The sequence below is a fragment of the Saccostrea cucullata genome, unplaced genomic scaffold (genome assembly GCF_032062105.1).
Source record: "Saccostrea cucullata isolate Sc308-1 unplaced genomic scaffold, CSIRO_AGI_Scuc_v1 ctg66, whole genome shotgun sequence".
Lineage (NCBI taxonomy): Eukaryota > Metazoa > Mollusca > Bivalvia > Ostreida > Ostreidae > Saccostrea > Saccostrea cuccullata.
The window spans coordinates 99,104-126,960 of NW_026929644.1; the positions used below are offsets into that span (position 1 = coordinate 99,104).

At 32.9% G+C, this 27,857-nt stretch overlaps 2 protein-coding genes across 2 annotated transcripts; both read left to right on the top strand.

Annotated features, from left to right (window-relative positions):
- Nucleotides 1-2,050: 2,050 nt before the first annotated feature.
- On the top strand, nt 2,051-4,384 carry LOC134281578 (G protein-activated inward rectifier potassium channel 4-like). The gene has a single exon (XM_062764013.1). The coding sequence runs from the start codon at nt 2,116-2,118 to the stop codon at nt 3,307-3,309; it is 1,194 nt and encodes a 397-aa protein (XP_062619997.1). The 5' UTR covers nt 2,051-2,115; the 3' UTR covers nt 3,310-4,384.
- A 2,646-nt stretch (nt 4,385-7,030) lies between these two features.
- On the top strand, nt 7,031-26,961 carry LOC134281579 (E3 ubiquitin-protein ligase SMURF2-like). Its single transcript, XM_062764014.1, has 18 exons — nt 7,031-7,222; nt 10,059-10,097; nt 10,623-10,731; nt 11,933-12,066; nt 16,320-16,485; nt 17,323-17,406; nt 18,099-18,346; nt 18,482-18,566; nt 19,193-19,363; nt 19,515-19,698; nt 20,171-20,274; nt 21,016-21,130; nt 22,129-22,307; nt 22,470-22,607; nt 22,837-22,957; nt 23,229-23,430; nt 25,131-25,215; nt 25,411-26,961. Exons 1-18 carry the CDS (start codon nt 7,174-7,176, stop codon nt 25,508-25,510), a joined length of 2,313 nt encoding a protein of 770 aa, XP_062619998.1. The 5' UTR covers nt 7,031-7,173; the 3' UTR covers nt 25,511-26,961.
- The last annotated feature ends 896 nt before the right edge of the window (nt 26,962-27,857 follow it).

Genomic DNA, 27,857 nt, shown 5'->3' on the forward strand with positions numbered 1-27,857 from the left:
ATATTATCCAAGTGTTTTGAATTCCAAATTACAAAATGATTTAAATTGTCTAAAAATTCTTGGTTAAAAAAATGTTAAGATTTCTTAGGCCTATTTACACAGTTTTGGGTCAGAAAATTCTATTCTTACAATAGATAGCGACTGCATATATATAATAAAGAATTTTTCAGTTCCGTAACTTTATGAACGTTTTTGAATTTAAACAAGGCTTTTGATTTTATCGAACATTATATCCTTACCTATGAATGAAGATACCATACTGATTAACAAATGATTTAAAGGTTTTAGTCACATTTGAATAACGGAACAACTGCCGTTCGAAAATTTTATATTGAATAACCTAAATATAATGCATTGGTTGTGTATTTTCAAGTGTGTACAAATTAAAACGGATTCCGGGGCCTCGTTAAGGATCCAAAATATTCAGAGGAAAATAGAAATCAACTACTCACTTCTGGGAAAGTATGTTAAGTATGCATTTTCTTCATTTCTTATTTTAGTTCTTTTTTTATTCCCGATGTACTTTTGTTTTTAAAGTATTATCTGGTATCGTTGATCATGGCATTGGACGTTTACTTATACGCGGAAGGATTTACATTGTAAGGGAAGATTTATCATGGGAAGTAAAGTAAACTTTTAGCTAGCTGTGTCACAAGTTACGAATCACGTTCATTTACCTTTCTAATGGTAAGTGCTTTATAGTTGGGTTGAAAAAGATAATGCTAAACTTAAATCCTTTTCTTTAATTTCAGATTTCTGTCGCAAGGTGTTGAGTTGTTGTTGTTGTTTTCAATTGCAACTAAGAAAGATAGTACACGTTTGATTTCCTTGTCGTTGCAATGTATATATGACACTCAGATATGCTTTTTATCACTTCAGGTTCCCAACTTTCATCTTATTCCAAAGGCCTTGATTGAACTGCGAATAATAAACAGTTTGCTTTTCATATCAGATAGTAATAAAAAAAATATTGTTCTTGTTTTACAACTGTTAATGAATTGTATTCACAAAGCATTATCTTTAAATTTTTGTATAGAAAACCAAAATCTCAGTATCAAAATCATTGCCGCTACAGAATAAATACTAAGTAAGTTGGTTGGCTTCATCAATCGAAGAGTTCAGTTTTGATAACTTTACTAGTATTACCACACAATTTGTATCAACAGTCAGTCAACGCACAGTTAATAGTCACAGTAAGAATCAGTCGTTGTTTCACTTTTTCTATGAAAGACAACTCCCTCTCTGTAGTGTAAAAGCAGCGTTGTCATTTTCAACAGATTTGTTTAAAGTTGACGATTTTTTCAGGGATTAATAATATTTGGTTGCAAACATGTATGTCCTTTCTCACTGGCTGCATTTTCTTTTGTTCATTTATAGGGTTGTCTTTCTTTCCATTCCAAAAGTGCACCCTGTATGTTTATTAATTACAAGTATATGTAAGACGGTTCTCTTCATTTTTCGGTTATGATAGGTAAAAAAACAAAAACAAAACAAAACCAATAGCTGAGTCTGTTTCATCCATGCAAGTTTGGTAATCATAGGGATCATAGTTACTTGGAAATGGGACTGCTACTTACTTATCTTTACTTAACTTATGGACTCCTCTATAAAGAATACAGAAATACATAGCGGTGAAGGACTTTATAATATAAAAAGAAAACTTCGTAGCTATTAACAAGATGCTTAAGTTTCCGATTGACAATATCTATGTAGTTTTGGGAGATCAAAACTTCAAAAATCTGTCGGAATTCCCATGGGTACGAATTGTGCCCCGCAATATTCGTATTCGTATTATGAAGCAGAATTTATTTTAAAAACTTAAAACATTAACAGTTAATACTTCCATTCATATTTCGACTCGATATATCTCATTGATCTTGAAATAAAAAATATCAAACTTCTCAATTTGTTAAAGCTGGCTTACCGCCGTTCTCTTAACAGTACACAACTATTCCGACGGACCCAACTCAATTATCCTTTTCACTGCTGTTCATTTTACCAGAGAATGTTCGCTTACAATATTTTGATTATTCAGTGAACTATATTTCAGATTGTGAGGTAGCTAGGAGCTCACACCAGTTGATTAATGGAAGAGATCTTTGACAAATACGAATCATGGACACAACGTCTGGAAAGTTAAGCTCACAAACATTTTCCAATTTACAGCATAACAACAGTCCTCCAGATTTTCAGAATAACGGAAAACATTCTGCGAATTCTGACAATTCTAAACATTCGTGTAAGTTACCTTCGCTTTGCAGAGGCACGAATCGCCATCACTTGAAGTCTGTGAAACGGCGGCTTGTGTACAAAAATGGTGAGGTGAACGTCACACAAATACACATACGTAAACGTCGCCGCCGATTTCTAATAGATATTTTTACAACTTTGGTTGATATAAAATGGAGATACAATTTATTACTTTTCCTTTTGGCTTTTATTTTAAGCTGGCTCATATTTGCAGCCATTTGGTGGCTGATCTGTTTTGCACATGGAGACTTAGCCCACCAACTCAAAAACTCAAACCATATACCATGTGTGAAAGAAATACACTCTTTTACATCAGCTTTGCTGTTTTCGATTGAGACACAGCATACTATAGGATATGGTTCCAGACACACAACAGAAGAATGCCCAGAGGCCATAATTATAATGATGATTCAGTCGTGCTTTGGGGCTATATGCCAAGCTTTGATGACAGGACTCGTATTCGCAAAGCTTTCTCGTCCGAAAAGAAGAGCAGAAACACTCATGTTCAGTAAACACGCCTGCATCTGTAGACAAGATGGAGAGTTGTGTCTACTCATAAGGATTGGAGATATGCGAAAGTCTTGCCTTGTAGAGGCCCATGTGAGAGCTGTTCTGATAAAAAAGAAAATAACGGAAGAAAATGAGGTCCTACCTCTCTTTCAGTTTGATGTAAATTTGGGGTTTGATGATGGAACTGATCGAATCTTTTTAATAAAACCAGTTATCATAAGTCATGTTATCGATGAGAATAGTCCTTTCTGGGAAATGTCTCAAGAAGATTTGCAAAGAGAACAGTTTGAGTTGATAGTCATTTTAGAGGGTATTTTGGAATCCACTGGAATGACTATCCAAGCCCGAAGTTCTTATCTTCCCGGTGAAGTACTTTGGGGACACAGATTCGAACATTTGGACACATTTCAAATAGAAACTGGGCAATATCAAACGGATTTTTCTCGTTTTGACAACACGACACCCGTGAACATTCCCCTTAACTGTGCCAAAGAACAAGCGGAAGAGGAGGATTCTACCCAGGATTCCTCTGACGACCAACCTGGATGATAAGAGATGCTTAAGAACTTTAAATTACGGTGTCTTTCTATGATAAGGTTTACTGATTAATCATAAATTGCACATAGATACATGAAAAAATCCAGCATTATTTTAAAAAACTGGCTTTATACTAGTACATGTATTACTTCTCACTAAAATATTTGACTGCTTCAAAACTATACTATTCGACAACATATTTAAGAAGTTCGAATTTATGAAATGTATTTCATATCTTGTTGGTCACCTAAAAATGTTAAAAGTAATTTTAATTCCATGTATAAGAAGTTAAGAACCGTGGAGTTTAATAAAAAAAATCTCTTCAACAATGACTATATACTAGTATGTAGTCTTGGGATTCGACGTCTAGCAACAATCTGCTCGAATTCCCCCAAGCACAGATTGTGCTCCTTTTTGAGTCAACCTGTTCTGTATTTTGTGAGCATTATTCAAAAACGTCATATGAAAATTTCTACTTGTTAGCAAGATTTTCAGTGAGAAAATCCGGTTATTGAGTCAGTGAAGATTGCAGTTGGCTTTGAAAAGGGTTCATCTTTGCCCGGGTACCTTGTCCTATAATTTTCAAGGTATGTTTTTTGTTTTGCAATTCAATTGTACATATGTCAGAAATGCACAAAATTATTTATTTTTTAATATGAAAACAATGCCAGTTGTTAAATGACGTCCTTTTTGCAAAGTATTGCATATAGGGTACGTCATTTGTCTAATACATGTACTAGTAAATCCTCCTACAGTTTTCAAGATGGTAAAATTTTTATTTTGCAAATCAAATGATTTCAGAGATACGCATAGAGCTTTGAACTCTAAGATTTTTTAAAATAATGTATGAGTCTATGATAAATTCCTAGATTTTGATGTTATATTTTTTCCTTGAAAAATGTTGCACATAGGAAACTCAGTTAGTCTGGATAACTTCTAGTACAGTTTCCAAGAAAAGAAGCTCATATTCTGTTTTACATATATCACAAAATATGTTTTGTACTTGGATTTCAACTTTATTTAATTTATATTATGAGTTTTGCAAACATATTTTGTTCTCCAGAAAATCTTTTTAAGGAAAGTTAAGCTTTTCAAAAGAAGACTTTATACGCGGGATCCAAGAGTCCCAAAAACTTTTTAACTAGATTTCCGCCGAGTGTGTGTAATCATTTAAAATATATGAGGCACTTATTAAAACCATCTTTACATACCAGATCTTACGTATAAATATAGTAGTACTTATATGGCCACAAAAAGAGAGAAAACAAGGAAGACAACGTAGCCTCTTTTAATGTGTAAATACTTTACAGAATGAATTGAGAAAGATTTCTCAAAGCTCTTCCTGTCTCTCCTATATAACGACAAAATTTTCTGATAAAAGCGATGGATTCAACTTCTCTATCGTCAACAACTAAAAATTCCTTTTTTTATTCGGGAAAACTTTATTTTCGCATTTTTGAGGTTGGTGCCCTTTAATATTATTGAAAGAATGGCAGTGGCCATTGTTTTGCTATTGGAAACCCAAAATATGTGTCGGATCAAAAAGTATTTTTAAAAAAAGGAGGTGCACAATGGCACAATGTACCAATGATTCTGTGAAAGTTTCATTTAATTTCATTCATTGGTATAAGAACAGTTGCATATAAGAGATGGCCGGACCCTAAAGCATAACAGACGGACGGACAGACGTACTGACGGACGGACATCCCCCTGCTTTTCAAGCGGAGTATTACTGTTTAACAACGTAACTACACAACGTGACGTATAGGGCTTTAATTTTTCTATCGACATGAAGAATAAACTGACATTTGCATTTGCGGTCAAGTCTCTCGGTTGATTAGAAACACAAAAGCAATTTTGACATTATCTAAATGAAGCAGGCTACTGACAATTACGTTGGTGTAACAGAGATTTCAATAACTTCATTTAAAGTTAACACTGTTTTATTGTCGGTACACTGGCTTTGTTTGCTAATATAGTGACTGTCGTTAGGTCGAATGTTCACTGTTTTGTTATAATACAAATTGTTAGGCCATCATCTTTATACTCAATTTACTACACAGAAAAATAATTTATGGCGGATGTGACTGGTCGACAGGAGATGGCTTTTCCTCCTCGGTACCTGATCTCTTTTTTGAAGTTTGCAGGGGTAGTAGATTGTTTTGCTCCGAATTTGTATTCTTTACTTGAACTTTCGAGCATGATTGCCGTTCCTTGTCATAGTTCAAACCATTCTCGTGATATTCTAAAGAATATGGGTCTGTTTTACAAAAGAGCTTACAATTAAGACTAAAATTTAATTCCTTCTGTCAATTTTTTTGTTTTAATATTTTTATAAGAATTTAACAAGATAAATGTGTTCAGTTTTATGGTGGCAATTCCAACGTAATCATTAATTTTGAAAAAAATACAATCAAATAAATTTCTTGGTCTTTGTCATAAGTTCTTTTGTTAAACTGGTCCCAGCTTTTTAACATTATAGGCCTCAGTTCTTTTCATAATGTCCTCTAAGAAATTAAGATTTTTAAATTCAAATTTGAATATGTATCTTAAGATTCGACAATAAAATGTAACTGGATAATTTTCATATCTTTAGGTTACCGGTAATCATCAGAAAATGTTCATGTTATCAATTTTATGAATCCTCTAACATTAATATCATAAAGGCCCTTCCGTTTCTCGAGGACAACATCGAGGTAGATCTGGAGACCAATTTTTCCAACAATTTATTGGAATTTTAATTATATTCCTTTTCTGCTTTTACAAATGAATATGGCAAGATCACAAATCCTTGTTTTCAATATACCCCTTTTTAAATTTTCAGATCTTAGAGTGACTCATGCAGTTCCAGCTTCAAGTGAAGGGGGCTTCTGGGAATGGAAGTCTTGCTACAAATATAAATTCTTATGAAATAGACAATATCAGATAATGTTGATAAGTACACTAAAACTCAACCAAAATAATTGATGTTAGTGCATTTAAAGCAATTATTCGTAATAATTATGATTTTTTTTATGTGTATGCTCCATCATTTGGAATTTGAACAATTTTTTAAGCGTTTAAGGACAGACGAGACGTTCCTTAATAATACATAAATTTCTCTAAGAGTTTGTCATTGAAGGATTGCTACTTAAACATGTTTACTCACAAAAAACATGACGGAAATAGAAGACAAAAAGTACATTAAAAATCATGACAATTTCTCTGAATGGGGTAGTTTTTTTATATAATCCTCTAAAACAGTAAAATATATTTTCCAATTTCAAATGTTTATGTGTTTGGATCTTTTAAAAACGTTTAGAAACTGGTTTAGAAATCAGAATGTTATTAAAATTTTGAATATTTTTCATACATTACAAAGATATACAAAATAGATTTTTGGGGAACGTCTCGTCTGACCTTAAAGACATTAAAAATCAAATTGGAAAGTTAAAGAAATACACAAAAGCTTCAAAATCTATGTTAACTTTGAAATACTTTTTAAAAAGCCAAAGTACAATAACACCAAGTATTTCTACTTTCATGTGTTAGAAGTACGATGTTTTATCCTTCCTTATTTTGTCAATGACGTCCTGGACCTTTGCCAATCATTTTATCTTTACTTTGGCTATTTGCTTCTAAAACTGTGTTAGTAAAATATATTTTTATAAAATAAACATTCTTCCTTAAAAGAATGTCCCCATCTTCTGTAAGGCATTGTATCTACTACGGCGGCGGCCTTCCGGGGGACTACCTGCTCATTAGCACATTCCCAACGGTAGTCAGTAAACCGGAAGTTGTCTAGTTTAGCTCATTTGCATGAGAGACAAGAAGACAACAACGGAAAATGAGAGACAGACTATGACAAAGGAATGAATATGAATTCCACACAAAGATATGGCTAGTAACGAGCCTAGAAGACATGTCCAAAAGATCAGATTAACAGGTAAGCTTCAGTGATCGGAAATACCATCTTTGAACACAATGAAAGTAAAACATGGCTGCCCTGTCTGAACTCGTTAGATTCATTCATTTCAAATATATATGTTTGAATTGTATTTTAAATTACAGTACCGTGATTTATTGTGGGAAATGTGAATTTTTCTTAAATATGGAGGTCTTATTTGTATAATACTCGTGGTGTAGACATTTTTGTCAGCGAATGATAAGGCTGATCTCATCTCTTCACAGGTGATTTAATCTGACTCAGACAAGCTAGTCTTCTTGTAAACAAACATGAATTAAGATATTTTGGCTCGTCAATTTGTATTTCACATGTGGCTTGTTAATAAATAGCACATGTGTTAATGAAATATTTGAAACGCTGACTTGTTCCTAACAATGTGAGCCATGGTTAGGTGGGTGGGGTAACCATAGTGTAAAATTTAGACAAAAATTTCAATAATCTGTTCTTTCCCAGCAGGGCTCGACATTAACTTTTTTTCCTACTTGTCCATTCGGACAAGTGACCAAGACATTTACTTGTCCGAGTCTCAACTTCACTTGTCCAAAAGTTTTCAATCAAGTTCAATAGTTACAACTTGAAAATTAAAATTAAGTCCATTTTATTTACACATGTCATGCGCTTGATTGATTCTTGATGTTATTTAAGAAATAAGGTATCATTTTTAAACATCTATCGGGATATAAATACGGGTGTGAAAATTCCATAAAGCCCAAAGGGCTTTATGATGAATTTAATCTCGTACCGACCCGTATTTATAGCCCGATAGATGTTTTAAAATGAACCTTATTACTTATATTTACATTTGTGACTTATTCATACTTTATATTTGCCTGATTGTGACTTTTAACGTGTGAAATGCGTTATTTTTCAAACCCAACGGCATGTATGTAATCCACTGAACGCGCGTCGACCCTTTATGACGTCACAGAGAAATTACGTCGAACATTTTTATTTATACAGTTATAGATACGCATTGCTTTCAGTAGTGTTATATAAAGGAAAACATTTGCAAATGTAAATATTGATAAATACCGGTACAACAGACACATAAAACGAAATTTAATTTAGGCTTTCTGTCCTGACAATAACGTAAATGTCCACAAGTGAACCTGTCGGTTCGTATCTTCCATGACTTTTCATTTTAGTATAAAATGTGAACACAATATTAATATTTAGTTAGGATTTTAAAGCTTCCTTCTTGAAACTACCGATTTAGCTTTCAACAGTCGTTCTTTTTATTATTTAGAGACCCCGTTACATTAAAATTCACATGTCCAATCGGACAAGTGCCCAGCAATATTCACTTGTCCGAATTTATTTTTCATTGGTACCGGACAAGCGGACAAGTGTTAATGTCGAGCCCTGCCCAGATACTAAATTTGTCCAATTTGGTTAGTTTTACATCAATTTTTAAAGCATGAAGTCTTTCTTTTAATATTGAGAACAGCGTGTCCTTTTCAAATAAAATCAAAATTTTATTGTAAACATAATTTCATGTTACTTCATACTTACATTGCATTTGAATTAATGCTGTAAATGTAATAACTTCAGTTTAAAAAAAAAAGAAATTAAGCAATATATGTATATTGATACAGTATTCAGAGAATATGGATATGTTAATTATTTTTGATAGTACGTACCATATTATCATATCATTTGTATGTCATATCCAGTGTTCGAAATAACCAAGCACTCGACCACGTGAGACACACAAATTTTGTCGTGGACAAACAGATTTCCTTGTATCGACACTCTGATAGATGTGTCAAAACTTTCAATAAATTATAATTAAGGTACATGTATTTGATAAATCTCTCTTAAAATCATCAAATAGTATTGACAGCAAAGTGTAACAAGCAAACTGGTAGAACTCGCCAGCCTATGTAACTTTGGGATTGTAGATATTGTGATCTGGTCGCATTCACATTATTGCTAAAACAAATTTATAAAGGACAGTGATTTTCTCAGGCTACATGATTTTTGGCAGGACTGAAAACTTTTACTAGCAGTCAGCCCAGCATGTCTAGCTTATTTTACTGTGAGTTTCAAGCAGTGGTCATATATCAGATTCGGTCCAAGGTCTGGAAAATTTCAGTGTTTGGTACTCACCATAAAATGAGTTTGACATGCAGGACTAATTGCTAGTGAAAGAAATTAGCCCTGCTTAAAATCCTCTAGCCCAAGGAAATAACTGTCCTTTTTCTAAATTTTATTTTAGCGTTAGTGTTAAGAGGGACAGATCACCACAACTTTGATTCCAAATCTCTAGGCTGACAAATACTACCCCTTTGCTACCATTACTATTGTCAAATATATGAATTTTAATTCAGTGGAGATTTTAACATGTTGAGCTGCGTGTCAATATGTGCAAATATCTCTGCCCGTGGCAAAATTTGTGAGGCTAGGGCAGTTGGGCATACAGATATATGAAAATTTAGCCCTTAATATATGCTTATTGAGACTGGAAATGTTGCTCCTGGTAAGAAAGAGAGTCAGTTTTGATATGTTTGTTTTCAGTTTCAGGAAGATAAATATGCCCACTAGAATTATGATAACTTGTAATTAGAATGCATGGTTATATACTCTCTATCTGAGATATATTTATTCTGTATGCACAGAAGTAAAAGCATTGCAATAATTTTTTTAATAAACTCTTTTAGATGGTGGACTTTTTATCTAACATATGTTGAATAGAATCCTAAAATGTTTGAATTAATACCTTAGAATTATTTATGTGTATATATACAGTGTTTATATAATGTGTTTATTTTTCTTGAATTTTATAATTTTGTTGATACATGTATTTATTTTTTAGTGCTGTGTGCAAAGAATTTGGCAAAGAAAGACTTTTTCCGTAAGTAATATATCCAGAAAAAAAATACTCAAGTCTTTGTGATGACCTATTTATCATGATTTGAATTCCTATCTTTCCATCTTTTCCTTTGCATCTAAAGGTTATTAATTATGCGTGTATTTCAAGGAACAACACTAGGCAAAATTATGATTGGTTTGAAAATTTAGATATTTCAATAGTGAATTTCATTTGAAAAGGAATATAAAGTTAAAAAGAAAAAAGAAATTACAATTGTAAACTCCCATATAATTGCACACAAATTGATGCATAGATATTCAATTGGTGACCAAGCATCTATGAAATGTTAATATTTGTTAAGTCACATAATGCATACATCTTGATGCATAGAATTCTTTTAAAAATGTTTTATAGTCATAATTTTATCTGCATGTCATTTCAAAAGAAAAAAGCTATTGTTGAACATACAGTGTACTTTATTTTGGGGAAAAATCAAAGGAGTTGTCTCTCTTCAGATGTTTCTCAATATGCACATAGAAAAAAAACCCTGTAACTTGTTTATTTCAGGTCTTCCTGATCCATTTTCCAAGATAAGTGTTGATGGGTCTGGACAATGTCATTCAACAGATACATGTAAAAACTCACTAGATCCAAAATGGAACCAGCATTATGACTTGTGAGTGATTTATTTATAGCAACGGATTACTTAGTTTGTACAAGTGTTAAGTGTAATAATTCCAATCTTCATTTTATCTATTGATTTCCTGTGTTTTGATTCTAAAGATTTTTACACATCGATAAATTCTTTCAATCAGAACTACTTTCTTGATGACAAAATTAGGTTATCGTATAAACAATTAAAGTTATTTTAATAGTTTGCTAAATAATGAATACAAGAAACTTTAAATTTAATTAGGGCTTAAACAAAACTGGCAACATACAGACTGCCTAACTGATGGACGCCATGAAAAGTTTATGTCACTGTTCGATCACGAGTGTGAATTTTAAAAATCGCTGACCAACGTTCATACGTAGAAAATAAGTTAATATTATCGTTTTGACAGGGAAAAGAAACATCAAACTCTTGCCCTATAAGCATCAAATTCATATTTACTTTCTATATTGTTCCTCAATATTTGAATAAACAAGTGCAAATTGAAGGCGTCGTCGGTCTTCAACTTTCGCTATGAGAGTTGTTGTTTATGTCAACATGGCCATGGTCAAGGACGAAAAAGCTCGTAATTACGATATTTGTTGACTTAAACAACATTCGATTAGTTGTTATAAGTTTATTTATCGATTGTTTTGACAATTCAAGTTGAACTCTATCGAAATTCATCTCGATTACGTACCTTTACGGTAAAATGTATTCCTATGCCGTCCAGAAATAACGGATTGTATGGAGGCCTCAAAGAGAAATAATTTAAATATTTTTAAAAATTCGATATTGGAATTATAAGAATTAAACGTTCACTGAAAAATTTAAAATGTGAACCAGCATTATCACAAACTTAACATAAAAGTGCTTCGCACTTTTATTTATAGTAAAATCAATTACACATCGATAAATTTTTCAAAAAGAACGTTTAATCCTATAATAAATATTACTTTGTTATGATTTACATGAATACCGGTATATATTTTCTCTTTTTTTTCAAATGGCAAGATATTAATTATCAATTGAAACTGTTACTTTACTTCTTTTAAATTAATTTATGATTAAAAGTACACAATAATTTTTAATCAAATGCCATGTTATTAATTATTATCACTTTATTTGTTATTTTATTTCTTAGTTGTAATTGAGAGAACTCACTTTGACATTTAAACATAATTTCTATTAAAAACATTTTAATCATAAATCTCTATTTTTAAAGATATGTAGGTCCAAAAGACTCCATAACAATCAGTGTATGGAACCACAAAAAAATCCACAAGAAACAGGGGGCGGGCTTCCTGGGGTGTGTCCAAATAAAGTCTAACGCTATCCAGCAGCTAAAAGATACAGGTTGTAAGTATAAGAGTGAGAGAGAGAGAGAGAGGTAGTTTGATATTTGTACATCACTTCAGACTTCCTATGTTCAGAGGATTAGCTTCTTGTGATAGGGCTAACTGAATGAATTTGTTTTTCATTCATGTTTTTCTGTGGAGGGAAGGGGAGAGGAAGAATGAATTTTGCTGTCCAATTTACAGAAATATATGTATCTAGGGTATCAATTTAATATGGTTCATTTAAATCTTCACTATTCTCCCAGTTCATGGGAAATCAGAAATTTCTCTCAATACATATTTACTGTTAATCAGTCCAAGAATGCTTTTTATTTCGCTTCTATTTTACAGAAAGTTAATATAGAACCTTGCGAATATATTGTTTAAAATTATCGGATTTAAATTTAGTTGGTCACTAATTATTACACATTTGATTGTCACAAAGAATAACATTTTCATTAAAACTCTCAGACAACATCACAACAACAGGCCTTAGTACCATATATAGATGGAGATTGATTTTCAAAGGATGTGGAATAATTATCATTTCTAGAGAGACCAATGTATATAGATTTTGTGGGTCATCCTAATGCATCAATTCCATCCCGATGAACAAACTTTGTCTAAGTCAATCTTCTGTATGTATTAGTTACCTGAGGAATTATACATACCGATGAACCAGTTAAGTTTTGATTGCCTATGATTGGCCGTGAACGTTTACTGACATACTGGTAAGTTAAATGAAGTCCACATTATCTTTTGGTAACTATTCTTCTAAAATGGTTTTACACGTATAAGACTAGCTTTGAAAATATTTTTTAAAACTGACCTAAAATATTACTTGTATTTGCTCTGAAGTTAACATATTTACTTTGGATTCAAATACAAAGTATTGAAATAGATCATTATCTTTCCTGGTTAAGCAAATCACTGATAATCTATTGATGAAATTTCCCCACGGGGCATTCTTTGCTATCTTGTGGGTAAATTTTACTAATTGATTTATGATTTATAAATAATAGATGCCTTTATTACTGTGGTTGTATTAATGAAATTAAATTTATGATCAGTTCTGTCCCTTGGTATGCTACACTCTTCCTGAATGAGTTCAACTCTGATTATCATGTGATTATAGATGCCAAAATGAAGTTGTTTTTGGTGGTGATGCATAATAAATACTGCTGTGCACTATAGTATACTACTTTTTATCGTTATCTGAGATAAGTGTTAATTTATTAAAAATAATCTGCAACAAAAACAGAGTTTGCAGATTTATGTAATAGTCACAAATGTATTTACATCACTAAACTAATTTTGTGGCTATTAAAATCTTGAATCTAAGTTTTTTATCACTCTCATCCATACAGAAACATATTTACCTAAATATTCCTGTTTTCACAAAGACTCTTTTCAATATTCTCCATTAAACATGACAAATTTCCGGGAAATTGATTGATACTTCTGTTTAAAATCGAGAAAGAATATTTATGACACAAAATCTTTCAAAATAAAAATCTCAATAACATTAAAGCCATGATTTGTCATATTTATACTGAAGCATCTTCAGGTAGTGTAAACTCAAGTTTTACGAGTGGTTTGATGAGTGGAGTAGCTCTGTAATTATACAGCCTGTTATGATTTAACTTGCATGGATGATGCATCTAAGGATAGACACTGTCACACTTACTTTGGATGTTGGAACTTGAAGACGTTTTTAAATTCTTCAGTTGTGAACAGATGAAAGTTTTCAGAGCAAGTCTGAGGAAACTATAAGTTTCATGGATGTTGATCTCAGTATGCACTCTAAATTGAAAAATATGATGTTAGATTAGTATCACTAACACTGATAACAATTGTTAAGCTTCATAATCTTTGATTACCTATGTTTATATATAGAAATGCAAAAATAAAATTCTCTCAAGAACAGAAAAGCCATAATATTAAATTCATATTTTTTAAAATTCTCATGTACTGGTAGTGTACATTTAAGTTTGTGAAGATCATGACACCCTGTGATAGGATGGGGCCACCAGAACCCCAGTACAATAGGAGGTTAAAGTTCAACATATGAATATATATTGCAGAAAAAAAATATGTAAAAACCTTTTCAAGCTCTGATTAGTCATATTTATGCATGGTATATGGAAGTGGCTTCAGTGACTGTAGATTCAATTATGTTTAAATTGTGTCCCATCCCCTGCCCCTTATGGAGGGGGGGGGGCACCTATATTTTAAACTTTCCAGTACTGAACTGATCTCTGCTTTTCACTCTAGCTACCCATGTGGCTCATGGACCTCTTATTTATAGTTTGTTAGACTAGGCTTTAGATAATTGCAGTAATTAGGAGTATGGTTCAAACCTATTTGAAATGTTAAGTAGGAATATTCATTATATCTAGACACACTGACTCTGACTTTAAAAGTGTCAATAAACATTCTGTTCAATGTAGATTTTTAGGTTGAAGAGAAAAATTTGTTATGCACAGAATTCTGTAACAGTTTTACTCATAGAGGGGTATCAAAGTTATAATTTTATGACTTCCACATTCTTTTCTTTTTGCAAATGATGTTGAATAAATAAAGAGTTTTAAATTCTTCACTGTGCTGTAATGAATGTGGTATGAAAAAATGTAGATAAATGTCATATTTGGTATTCACCTTGCAAATGTACTATGTGCACTAGGTCTTCCAAACAAAATTATGATTGTCATTAGTGTTTGGCATAATTATACTAAGCTGCTTAGAGAGGACCTCTATTAAGTAATTCTTAGGTATCTCACATCTTGGCTGCTTTCAACAGATTTGATTAAAATGAAAATGTCTTTGTTATGTTATGAATCAATAGAGAATGACCAGGGTTTCTGTTTTAACATCCAGTATTTTAATCTGGTTTTTGGAACCTAAATGGTGTTGGGAATCAATTTTTTTTCCAAAATGTGTGTTATTATTCTGTCAAATTATATACATATAGCCAAAATTTCAAAATTCGATAATATTAGCTATAATTACATGTACCCGTATATACTCGTAGAAATTGTGAATGGGGCAATGATCACTTCTATTTTACAATACCTTTGAGAAATCAGAATATGTTTGTAAGCATAATGTAGATCTTAAAGTGTAGATTTTGATAGATTCCCTCTTTTTTTGTGCACAAGGAGATCATGGATTTACATGTGAACTTTTTTCTCAGAAGTTACACCTTATGTTTTTGTGACATTTCTAGCCTCAGTCTCCAAGTTAAGTGTTGAATTGTCAGATGAACTTGATGACTGATTCACAGTAGTCATTAGTCTCTATAACTGTTGAAGAAGGCAGATTCTAACACTATAACCTGTCAGTTTTAACTTCCCCAGTTTAAAATAATTATTCATCAGATAAGCTTCTGTTGACCTTTTCTTGAATGGGAGATGTGGAGAGATGAAATTCTGTGATGTACTTTGTACACATATAGATCATTTAAAAGCTTTGTACACAAAGGTGTAGAAATTAATTTTTTATATCTAGCAGAACTGTGTTGACATTAAGTAAAAGTTAATGACAAATTTAAATTCAAATATTTTGGATTGTAGGTAAAATTAGTTAGATGTGCATTAAGTAGACAGTCGGTCTCTTCTGAAGCATAGAGTTTTGAAAACGAGTGGGCTGAATGAATGCGTTTTGCTTATGCATTTTAACAGTTGGTTTAAAAAGTTTTTTGTAATACAATCTGAAAGGTTACTGATGAGATACAATTGTGGGACACAATACCCCTGAAATTCACAGTACTTTACCGCCTTATCGCAACTTTTTAAAGCTTGCAGTCTCTAACGTTAGGAGTTCCGCTTGAGTGCTAGTCCATGTTATATTTGATATTACCTATAAATTACAATGACATCTTTGTTTTTACCTGTTGGTAGTACGATCCCCTGCAGTGAGGCTTATTTAGGTACATGGGCCATTCATTTTCACAAAGGAACCTTGATTTAGGAAATTAGATGTTGACCACTTAAGTGTGAACTATTATTTATTCAAAGGAAATTATTTATTTTTGCAACAGAGAGCTTCAGGACCAGTTTTAGATTGATGGATTAAAAAATAAATTCATATTCAGGAAATGTTGAAGTACTAGACTTCCTTCTTTTGTTTTGGATGTTCCTCTTAAATGGATGACTGCCCATCACTGTACACAGGTGAACATCCCCCGGAGTGGGTCGCGGGAGGGGCACACCCTGTCTGTATGTGTCCACGGACCCCGAACTTCTCAGTCACCACGACCTCATGTTTCTGTTTCAGTTCAAAGGTTGGACCTGCAGAGAAACAACGCTGATGATAGCGACAATGTCAGGGGACAGATTGTCATCAGTCTCATTTCGCGGGATCGGGGAGGATCGGGATCAGGGCCTGTGAACACTGATGCCCCTGCTCTGATCCCACAGGATCCCAATGAACTCCCAGAAGGGTAAGTAAACTATCTAGTTTTTAGTAAAAAGGCATGATTTTTTTCTGAGAGAAAATCAATAAAATAGATGTTGAATTGATGATTAAAGAAATTTTTAAGTTACATGATCCCCCTGAAGATTATAAAGGGATATTTCAATTCAATTTTATTGTTTAAAATTTTTGATTTAGCATTCAATGTTCCCTAATTATTAAAGCTGATAACCTTTGTGAATAGAATACTGACTCCGATTTGTTGAGACTGTCTCCCATGACTGTCAATTTGGAAAAGTGTTTCCGTCCTAAATTGACTAATTAAGTCAGTAACAATGTAACTTAGAGTGTTAAAAGTGACAGCAAACCAAATGTAAAACTCCATGTACCAGGCCACAGTGTACCACCCCTGATGAAGTTTTTTTTTATTGAATATTTAATCATTTTCTTTTTTGTTTTTGGCTTAATTTTATAAAATGAAAGAAGTTCGTATTAAAGCAGTTTAATGCGTTTTATCTCCTAAGTGGGTGGAAAGATGACATTTAAAAGAAATTTTATATTGTGCAGGTGCTATAAAATATCTTAGCACAAAAAATTATCTCTAATTTATTTTTGTCACTTTAATAGTCAGAAAAAGTATTAAATAAATAATGTGTGTATTTGATATGGCAGATGAGAAGGGAGTGATATTTCAGTCTTGTAATAGAAAAAAAAAATACATAAAACTTAAAGGACAAGAAGTCGAGAGATTTTTGACAAAATACGTAGGTAAAAAAATCTGAGATGATATTTATTTATAAAAGTTTTTCTTTCATGTCTTTGTTTTTCTCTGTCTTACATTGGCTTCATTCATCACTTTTGGTAGGTGGGAAGAGCGGCAGACTGCCAGTGGAAGGGTCCACTATGTCAACCACATAACCAGGACTACACAGTGGGAAAGGCCCACAAGGTGACGACAATTTATTATCCTAATCTCTCCCAAGACTGTAAATAATTTAATAATCAGGCCTCAGCCTACACCTGATCTTTATGGCGGCCTTTCCTGAGGGGGAGAGCTGACCACTTAACTTCTTAAGGTTTATTTATTGCTCATTAGGAAAGATAATTTTGCTGTTTTTGTGAGATTGTTGTGGGGTCTTCTGTCATTTTATCCACTTAAGTGTTAAGTAGATAAATATTATTGCATGTTTAGGAACTTCTGTTGGATCTCATGGTGATGATTTGTTATATTGGTTTAATATTTAGGAATGATCATTCATTACAAATGTATAATAATTATTATTATTTGGTTTGTTATGAATACAAATTAATTATAAAGTTGTTTTGAGTGTAGATTAATTAAAAATGATTTTACTGTAAATAAATTTGCTGAAAAATTAGAAATATTTCATTATATGATCCATGAGGGTTTCAAAACAAAAATAAAAAAAACTACTGATGTTAGAAGAGGGTCAGCTGAGATTAAATCTAAGATAAGTCAAACTTATTATTTCAAAGTTGATGAAACCAAGAAATTTGAGATATCAAGTGCAAATTACTCAAAGATGATCAGTTGGGACTACCAAATTATATCAACATATCTATGGCATTGTAGATATCAGTCTTTGAGATACTGAAGTTTAACTTTATTTTTTGTTGTAGGCCTGCGACTGAGTCAGTCAGGACCAGTAACTCCAGTAACAGTCTACAGAGTGTGAATCCTCCCAGTAGTCGATCCAACAACCGAGCCCCTCCCAACAACAACAACAACAACAACAACAGTATCAACAACAACGAGGACAATGACTGCTCCAGTATCCCACCGTTACCACGGAGACGATCCACCAGACATCGCAATTATCTCAATCGCTCTCAGCTTCACAATGCAATAGAATTACCTGATGGTTATGGTAAGGAATTGTGTGCTAGAAGTCAGATGGCAGAAGATTTAGAATATATTTCTTAAATGGAAGAAAATGTGATTTAAATTATTTAAAGGAAAGATTAAAATCTGATTTTACATCATATTTTTTTGTTCTCTTTAGAACAAAGAACCACTCAGCAAGGACAAGTCTACTTTTTACACACCAGAACTGGTGTCAGTACATGGCATGATCCCAGAGTCCCAAGGTAAGAGCAGCCCATCACTTATCAATGAAAAAATTAAGACACCACAAACATTTCATTGTCCTAAAAGAAAGGAAAAATATTTACATTCCATATATTCATTGCATATAAAGTGAACAGAAATCTATTGCATTCAAAACACCATAACACAGACAGGGTGCCAGGAAGTTAAAGCATGCCTTTTAGTTTAACGTCATAATCGCTGAACGCCGCGGAAGTGCAATGTCATAAGCGAAAATAAAAAAAAAATCAAGCTCAAATTGACCAGAAGCCGTTACATTGGCTGATCCATTAACTGTAGCTTACACGCAGTATAATACATATGTTTTTAAATAGAAATCACATTTGCAGTTAAGGTAGAAAGTTAAAAAATGTAAAGATAAGCAATGAATCATTATTTTTTGAAAGATATAGTCTCATAACTGCAATGGTGTGTGCAAACAAATTTTCATAACACACTAACACATGTTACTCAATTTGTTTGCACACACCGTTGCAGTTATGAGACTATATTTTTCAAAAAATAATGATTTATTGTTTATATATGGCAATAGTCAGAAAAAACTGTAAGAAACTGGCAGAATATGCATGTGAATTTCTATAATGACATGTACTTTGTTTCTTTACAGGGATCTGTCCGGATCAGAAATCCAGGATGAGGAGTTAGGGAATCTGCCTGTGGGGTGGGAGGTTCGCCACACGGGCAGTGGGAGGGTCTACTTCGTGGACCACAATAACAGAACCACCCAGTTCACAGACCCCCGACTCTCCGCAAACATCCGCAGACTTCAGACTCGAACGTAAGTTATTGGTTTATGATATTGCTTGATTCAGACTAAACCATGTTTTATTTTATGTTTTATATTAAGATATAAATGAGATTGGTGGACTTAGAGCTCACCTTAAGGTAAAGAGAATTAACTTGAGACAATTTTTATGCTTTGAATGTAGGATAGAGGAGAGTGCACCACCTGTCACTTCAAGAAGAATCATTGACAAAGAGAATGATTCTCCAGTCCCAAAATACAAAAGAGATTTGGTGCAGAAGCTTAAGATCCTCAAACTTGAGTTACAGAACCTCCAGCCCCAAGGGGGCCACTGCAGAATGGAGGTGTCCAGGGAGGAAATATTTGAGGTAACATTTTATAAACTATGTATATGTAGGAGTTATGTCTCTCCTCCTATTTAAACAATTTGACACAAAAGGTTTTCAGCTGAAATACAAATTTTCTGAATGACAGAAACCAGGTGAGGCCTGTTTATCCCATATGTATAATTCTGGATATACTTATTTTCCTTGGATTTGTATATTTCTTTTAATACTTAAAATCATGTATTGTTGTTGTGCCAAATTTTTGTGGTTTGAAGAAAAATACAAGTTCATAGGGATATGATTTCGTAGATGAAGAATTGTTGAGAAGTGATATGTGTGAAAAATTACATTTTGTGGTGGATGCATATTCATGGGTCTCTAAATAGCTGGAAAACAATGATAAGCTCCCACAAAAAAAGTTATGATTTCTCAGAATCTTTTCTAACTTCTTAACTTAGTCTGCATGTAATTGACATTTAAAAAGCAACAAATAAACACACATTGTGCTTTACAGGATTCCTACAGAACTGTGATGAAATTACGAGCCAAAGACCTCAGAAAGAGACTAATGGTGAAATTCAAACGAGAGGAGGGACTGGATTATGGAGGCGTGGCCAGGTAAAACTAAGTTACTGTAGAATTCCTTATGGGAACACTTTATAATATATCCATTCTTAGATGCCTAATGGTGAAAATAAGAACATGAATTGACAAAATTTAAGTCTTATTTTTAGAATGATTTGTCTATGATTTATAGTTACAATGAAGTACATTGGAGTGGTAAAATTTTCTGTTTGACTGGAACGTTTTGAGCTATCTTTAGAACGATGTTTGTCATTCAATGACACGCCCATTTCTCTAGAAAAGAAAAAAAAGTCAAATGGCTCATTCGAATACCTGTAGAACCGGTATTCCATAAATATAATAGCCAATCAAATTGACAGTCTACATCAACACCGATTAAGCACGTGTTCGACCGATACATGTGTTATGGTAACTCCAATAAACATGATAAATTAATAATTATTGACAAATTCGTTGAAATATGTGTTTTACAGAAGCGGAAGCTCTCTAACTCTCTCTCTTATAGCTTCAAAAATCTCCATTTCGGTGTAACTCATGTTTCTTGTCACGAAGAGCGAGGTGTCCTTAAACATTTCGACGAATATTTCTTTTTCGTGTCCAAAGAAATGGGCGTGTCATTATGTTATAATTGACGTTCAAAACATGACTCAGAACGTTTCGTCCTAACGGAAAGTTTTACCACTTCAATGAGCTTCATTGTAAAGCAGTGAGAAAGTGAAAAAAAGGGTTGAAGCATTGGTATCAAATCCTAAGATGGTTATTTTGATATTGTAGGGAGTGGCTGTACCTGTTGTCCCATGAGATGCTGAACCCTTACTACGGTCTCTTCCAGTACGCTAGAGATGATATTTATACACTGCAGATCAATGCAGACTCGGGAGTCAATCCTGTAAGTTTATTGTCCCCCCACTTTCGCAAAAGCGAGGGGACATTAAATCTCATTCCTCTGTCTATCTGTCAGTCTGTAGTTCTGTCACAGAATCTTTAACCTTGGTCATGTCTTTTGAATGAGAAGTGATAGGGCTTTCATATTACACATGTATATTACCTGTGACAAGACCTTTCTAAATACACTATGATTTTTTACCCCATGACTTTGACGTTGAAGATTGACCAACTGTAAAAAAATTAAACATTACTTTTGAATTGTCCATAACTATTAAATGAGAGAGAAAAGTTAAGGCTTTCATATTTAAGATGCATTTATCTGTGACAAGACCTTTCTAAATACACTATGATTTTTGACCTCGTGACCTTGACCATGAAGTTTGACCTACTTTTAAAAAACTAAAAACTTAGTTATGATATTTGAATGAGAAGGTGTAGGGCATTCATATTAAAACTGTGTATTACTTGTAACAAGACCTTTCTTAATACACTATAATTTTGGATCTTGTGACCTTGACCTTGAAGTTTGACTTTTCAAAAATATTAATTTTTCCATATAACTTTTGATTGAGAAGAGATAACGCTTTCATATTTTACATGTGCATTACCTGTGACGAGATATTTCTGAGGATATGATTTGTGTCCCCTTGACCTTCACAATTGACCTAATTTAAAAAAAAAAAAAGAATTTTGCTGATAAATTCTGAATGACAAATGATAGGGGATTCATATTTGACACAATATGCCATAAAAAATGGCATCTCACCCACAAAACCACAGAAAACTGGGGATCACAATTCTTAGAATTTGTTTGTTTCATCTTATGTCAGAATAATGAATTAAACTGTAGAATTAAAATGTTTCAGTAGAATTAAGATGTTTGATTCTAACAAAGAAAGATCAGTTATAAAATGTATAAAGATAAATGCATCAGTGCAAGTTAGAAGAAAAGAAGGTGGTTTGGTGCCTTTTGAAACATTTTGACTAATTACTTTGTAGGAACACTTGTCCTATTTCCATTTTGTGGGACGAATCATTGGTATAGCAATATTCCATGGTCATTATTTGGATGGGGGCTTCACTTTGCCATTCTACAAACAGCTACTTGCCAAACCTGTGACTCTGAATGATCTAGAGGACGTAGACCCAGAACTCCATAGGAGTCTGGTCTGGTTACTGTGAGTGTGCTCATTTAACTCGGTCTCATTCAATTTGTGTATAATAATTGAGTTTGTGTATAAATTAAGAATGTCATGATTAAAAGTTTATACCTTGCTGACAAAGTTTAGCAAATAAAGATAAGCAAGAGAGAACAGAAATATTTGCTCCTCTTATTTCAGCGAGAACAACATAGAGGCAGTGCTAGATCACACATTTTCTGTGGAACACAATTCTTTCGGTAAGGTACAGGAGTATGAACTGAAGCCTGGCGGAAGACATGTGGAAGTCACAGAGGAAAACAAATCAGAATACGTCAAGTAGGTTATTATATAAGGGATCAAAATTCTTAATCTATGATTATTTTTGATAAAGAGGATGTCTATAAATGATTTTCTTATGTTTGCCGTTTCTGCGATATTTTTACTTTGTTGTTTGAAATATTTAGTTTTCACAAAAAGAGTCTTCAGAAAATTTAAATGTTGATATTCTTAAAGAAACAATAGTTTCTCAAAAACAAGTTTATAATCTGATATTTTGTCTTTGTAGATTATATGTACAATGGAGGTTCATGAGGGGAATTGAAGCTCAATTTTTAGCCTTACAAAAAGGTTTTAATGAAATAATTCCTCAACATTTATTAAAGCCTTTTGATGAGAGGGAACTGGAGGTAATTATTAAGTTGATTATTTAATAAATACCATAATATTTCATGGTAGAAAAATATAAACTGCAACCAAAGAATCCTCATCTATATGGTTAATAATTCAAAGTATTAAAAGAAACTCTTGCCTCAACTGATTCAGACTTTTATTGTGATAGCCTGTTTCAACCTTGAAAAATTTTCTGGATGTGGTTAACTATCCACATACATTGTATATCTAAATCTACCTCAAACTTGTATTGAAATTTTTTTTAAACTAACTGTAATTACTTTCAAGTTAATGATTGGTGGACTTGGAAAGATTGATTTGAATGACTGGAAGGCTCACACGAGGTTAAAACACTGCACAGCAGAGAGTAACATTGTCAAATGGTTCTGGCGGTCAGTGGACGAGTTTGACGATGAGATGCGGGCCAGGTTACTTCAGTTCGTGACAGGAAGTTCTCGTGTTCCATTACAAGGCTTTAAAGCCTTACAAGGTCAGTAGTATAGGAGTTTATCATCCTTACAAGGTCAGTAGTATAGGAGTTTATCATCCTTACAAGGTCAGTAGTATAGGAATTTGTCATCCTTACAAGGTCAGTAGTATAGGAGTTTATCATCCTTACAAGGTCAGTAGTATAGGAGTTTATCATCCTTACAAGGTCAGTAGTATAGGAGTTTATCATCCTTACAAGGTCAGTAGTATAGGAGTTTGTCATCCTTACAAGGTCAGTGATATGGGAGTTTATCATCCTTACAAGGTCAGTAGTATAGGAGTTTGTCATCCTTACAAGGTCAGTAGTATAGGAGTTTGTCATCCTTACAAGGTCAGTAGTATAGGAATTTATCATCCTTACAAGGTCAGTAGTATAGGAGTTTATCATCCTTACAAGGTCAGTAGTATAGGAGTTAATCATCCTTACAAGGTCAGTAGTATAGGAGTTTATCATCCTTACAAGGTCAGTAGTATAGGAGTTTGTCATCCAAAGTAGAGGTCTAAGATTTACACAAAGGTGAAAAAGTTCATTGTGTAAATAATGTCAATTTTTAGCTCACCTGAGCCGAAGGCTCAAGTGAGCTTTTCTGATCACATTTTGTCCGTCGTCCGTCCGTTCGTCCGTCCGTCTGTCCGTCTGTAAACTTTTCACATTCTCGACTTCTTCTCAAGAACCAATGGGCCAATTTTCACCAAACTTGGTAAAAAGCATCCTTGGGTAAAGGGGAGTTAAATTTGTTAAAATGATGGGCCAAGTCCCCTTACAAGGGGAGATAATCAAGAAAAGACAAAAATAGGGTGGGGTCATATGGAAGCATCCTTGGGTAGTGTAGATATTAAATTGTTAAAATCATGACCCCCGGGGGTAGGGCGGGGCCACAATAGGGAATCCAAGTTTTACATAGAAATATATAGAACAAATCTTTAAAAAATCCTTTTCTCAAGAACCACTGGGCCAGGAAAGCTGAAACTAATGTGGAAGCATTCTTAGGTAGTGTAGATATTAAATTATTAAAGTCATGATCCCCGGGGGTAGGGCGGGGCCACAATAGGGAATCCAAGTTTTACATAGAAATATATAGAACAAATCTTTAAAAATCTTCTTCTCAAGAACCACTGGGCCATGAAAGCTGAAACTTATGTGGAAGCATCCTGGGGTAGTGTAGATATTAAATTGTTAAAATCATGACCCCAGGGGTTAGGGCGGGGCCACAATAGGGAATCCAAGTTTTACATAGAAATATATAGAACAAATTAATCTTTAAAAATCTTCTTCTCAAGAACCACTGGGCGAGGAAAGCTAAAACTTATGTGGAAGCATCCTTGGGTAGTGTAGATATTAAATTGTTAAAATCATGACTCCTGGGGGTAGGGCAGGGCCACAATAGGGAATCCAAGTTTTACATAGAAATATATAGAACAAATCTTTAAAAATCTTCTTCTCAAGAACCACTGGGCCAGGAAAGCTGAAACTTATGTGGAAGCATCCTGGGGTAGTGTAGATTCTAAAGTTTTAAAATCATAAAAGGGAAGGGGGTAGTGGGCATGATAGATATAGCAAGAAGGGGAATCTGGTAAAGAATTGCATCACCCAAGTTACTCAGGTGAGCGATGTGGTCCATGGGCCTCTTGTTTTGGATTGGAATTATTTTTAATTAATAATTTGCTTTTTTGTGAAAAAAAATATGATTTATATTGCAGGTTCAACTGGAAATGCAGGTCCAAGACTGTTCACTATTCATCAAGTAGATGCCAACACTGACAATCTTCCAAAGGCACACACATGGTATTTATATTTATAACTATCTTATTTACTCTATGGTTAAATCTCTCTTTGTAATAAAATCCTTATATCATTATGACAAAAAAAAATCTTTCTTTCATTGAATGCAATTTTTTTGGAATTATGATGCTTAACTTATCTTTCTTTAATATGCAAATTTTAGATTAAGTTAAAGCTCAACTCATTTCTTTTTTTCAGTTTCAACAGAATAGACATACCACCTTATGAGAATTATGAGAAACTGTATTCTAAGTTATCTTGTGCAGTAGAGGAGACCTGTGGTTTCGCTGTAGAGTGATAAAAATTATGTGACCTTTAGCTGACCTTCAGGTGGGAAAATTGTGTGACCTTCAGCTGACATTCAGGTGGATTAAATTGTGTGACCTTTAGCTGACCTTCAGTTGGATCAATATCTGGTGCTGCATTATGCGTTGTGATGGATCAAACTGACTCAAGTTCATAGTGTTATTTAGTTCAATTTATGTTGAGTTGATGTATTCCTGGTATCTGTTATATTTAATCAAATGTATATTTTTTTTAGTTTTGTATGTGTGAAGATAATTATGATCTCCCATAGACTTGGTTATACAAATCAAATATAAAAGAAAATATGTCAGCAGTATTTCAGTTCAGTATGTAATTTTGTATGGAAATGAAATAGATGCACATTTTTTTAATTTTACATGGGGGCCATTGCAGTATGATTTGTACCAGATATGATTGATTGATTGAACACATAGCTTTCTTTTAACATAAAAAAGGTCAGAAATCTTCATTCATTGAATTCATACTAGTCAGACCATATTCTTTCCAGAATCAGTTTACCAAATGTCCCAAAAAATTATATTTGTAAAATATACAACTTTAATTATATGTGTATATACTCCCTCATCTTCAGTTTGTACAGTGTTCATAGTATTATGCACACATTTCTGATTTTACTCATTAAGAATAATCTACATGTACAGAACTTACATTTGTTGTCACGTCTGGAAACTGTATCATACAAACGACTCTGTTCCTGACAGCAAAATTAAAAGAAAAGTGTGGCAAATATGAAAGTTATACAGTTTTATTTTGATAGTGTATGATAGTTAATTTGTGTAATTGGAATTGGAACTTACACATAATTTTATATTGTGATTGAAAAGCCCAACATGACATGATTTTAAGAATTTTATTATGTATGTATTGTTCAATTTTGCATGCTGAAGAAATAGAAACTGTATTAGAATGCAGGTTGTGAAAAAGTGTCAAGTGGAAATTGCATCAAAAATGGATTTAAATAAAAAAAATATATTATTAGTACATCTGTCTGCAAACTAGTTGGTGTATACAGCAACTCTGAAGTGGTTGTGAATCTATCATCTCAAGAAGTCTTTTTTATTTTTAAACTTGTTTGAAAAAGATTGATAAAAACACTTATAGAGCATTTATAATTTAAAACAGTGAACAAAAAGAAAAAAAAAAATAAGCAGGCAGTTTCTTGAAAGGAAAGGGGAGGGTTGATATGCTATGTACCGTCCACAGTTATTCATCTAAATTTTTAAAGCTTATAATTGTAAATTTATCTCCACATTATTTGAAATAAAACTGTGATAGAGGCACTTGTATTCAAAGAAAAATTTTTCCAGAAAACTTAAAACTGCCATATTATTTCATGTTTCACTTGAACTGTTTTTGAATGGGTATTTTTCTACACAGGAGCAACGTTTCTAACAATCATTTTATACATCAGTGCTATTTTTTTTTTTAAATATATGAACATAATTATGTGGCAAATTTTATAATGGAACGTTTGAACAAAGGAGAAGTTTTTAACCAGTTTTCCAAGCATAACTGCTTAACTATATATTTTTAGTTGAACATACAGTATTTTGATGTACTCTGTAAAAGTTAATGATGTAAAATTATGAAAATTATTTCTTACACAGTGCATGTGATTCATATACATGTACATTATTATGTATAAAAATATAAACTAAACTGAATTTTAAAATTTAATTTGATATATATGTACTTAGTTGTGACTAAAAACTAACCTAAGATAGCTCTCAAGCATATACAGAACAAGGATAAGCAATATTCACTTTCAACAAATATAAAGGTTGTGATTGTACAAAGTAGTTATTTTACAGTTCATTGAACATTTTTAGAAAATTTTGGGGCACCTGTTCAGTGATTTGGACTATATTTTGTCCCTTGGAGCAAATGAATTTTTTTATATGAACAAATTAGTTGTTGATAATAGTAAAATGGCATATTTTTCATAAGTTCCTGTATATTTACAATTTTCCAGGTGAAAATCAGACAAACAAAAAAAGGTTTCTGCAAACAGTTTTAATATTAACATTAATAAATGCAACATTACTTGTACACATTTTTATGCATTTTTCATTGTTACTATACAGTGTATGTCATATTTTTTATGAAAGAATGCGTGATTAATGTTGTTTACTTCTGGCATTCACATATTCAATGTCTTCTTCCACTGTGAATTTTTAATCTTATTTATTCTTGTATTGTGATGGTCACATTTTCCTCCAATTTGCTGTCATTGTTGATGATGTTGACTCTGTGTGTTAAATCAACATGTGCCTTCATCAACAGGTTTGTTGAATGTGGTTATGTCTGAGTAATGTTGG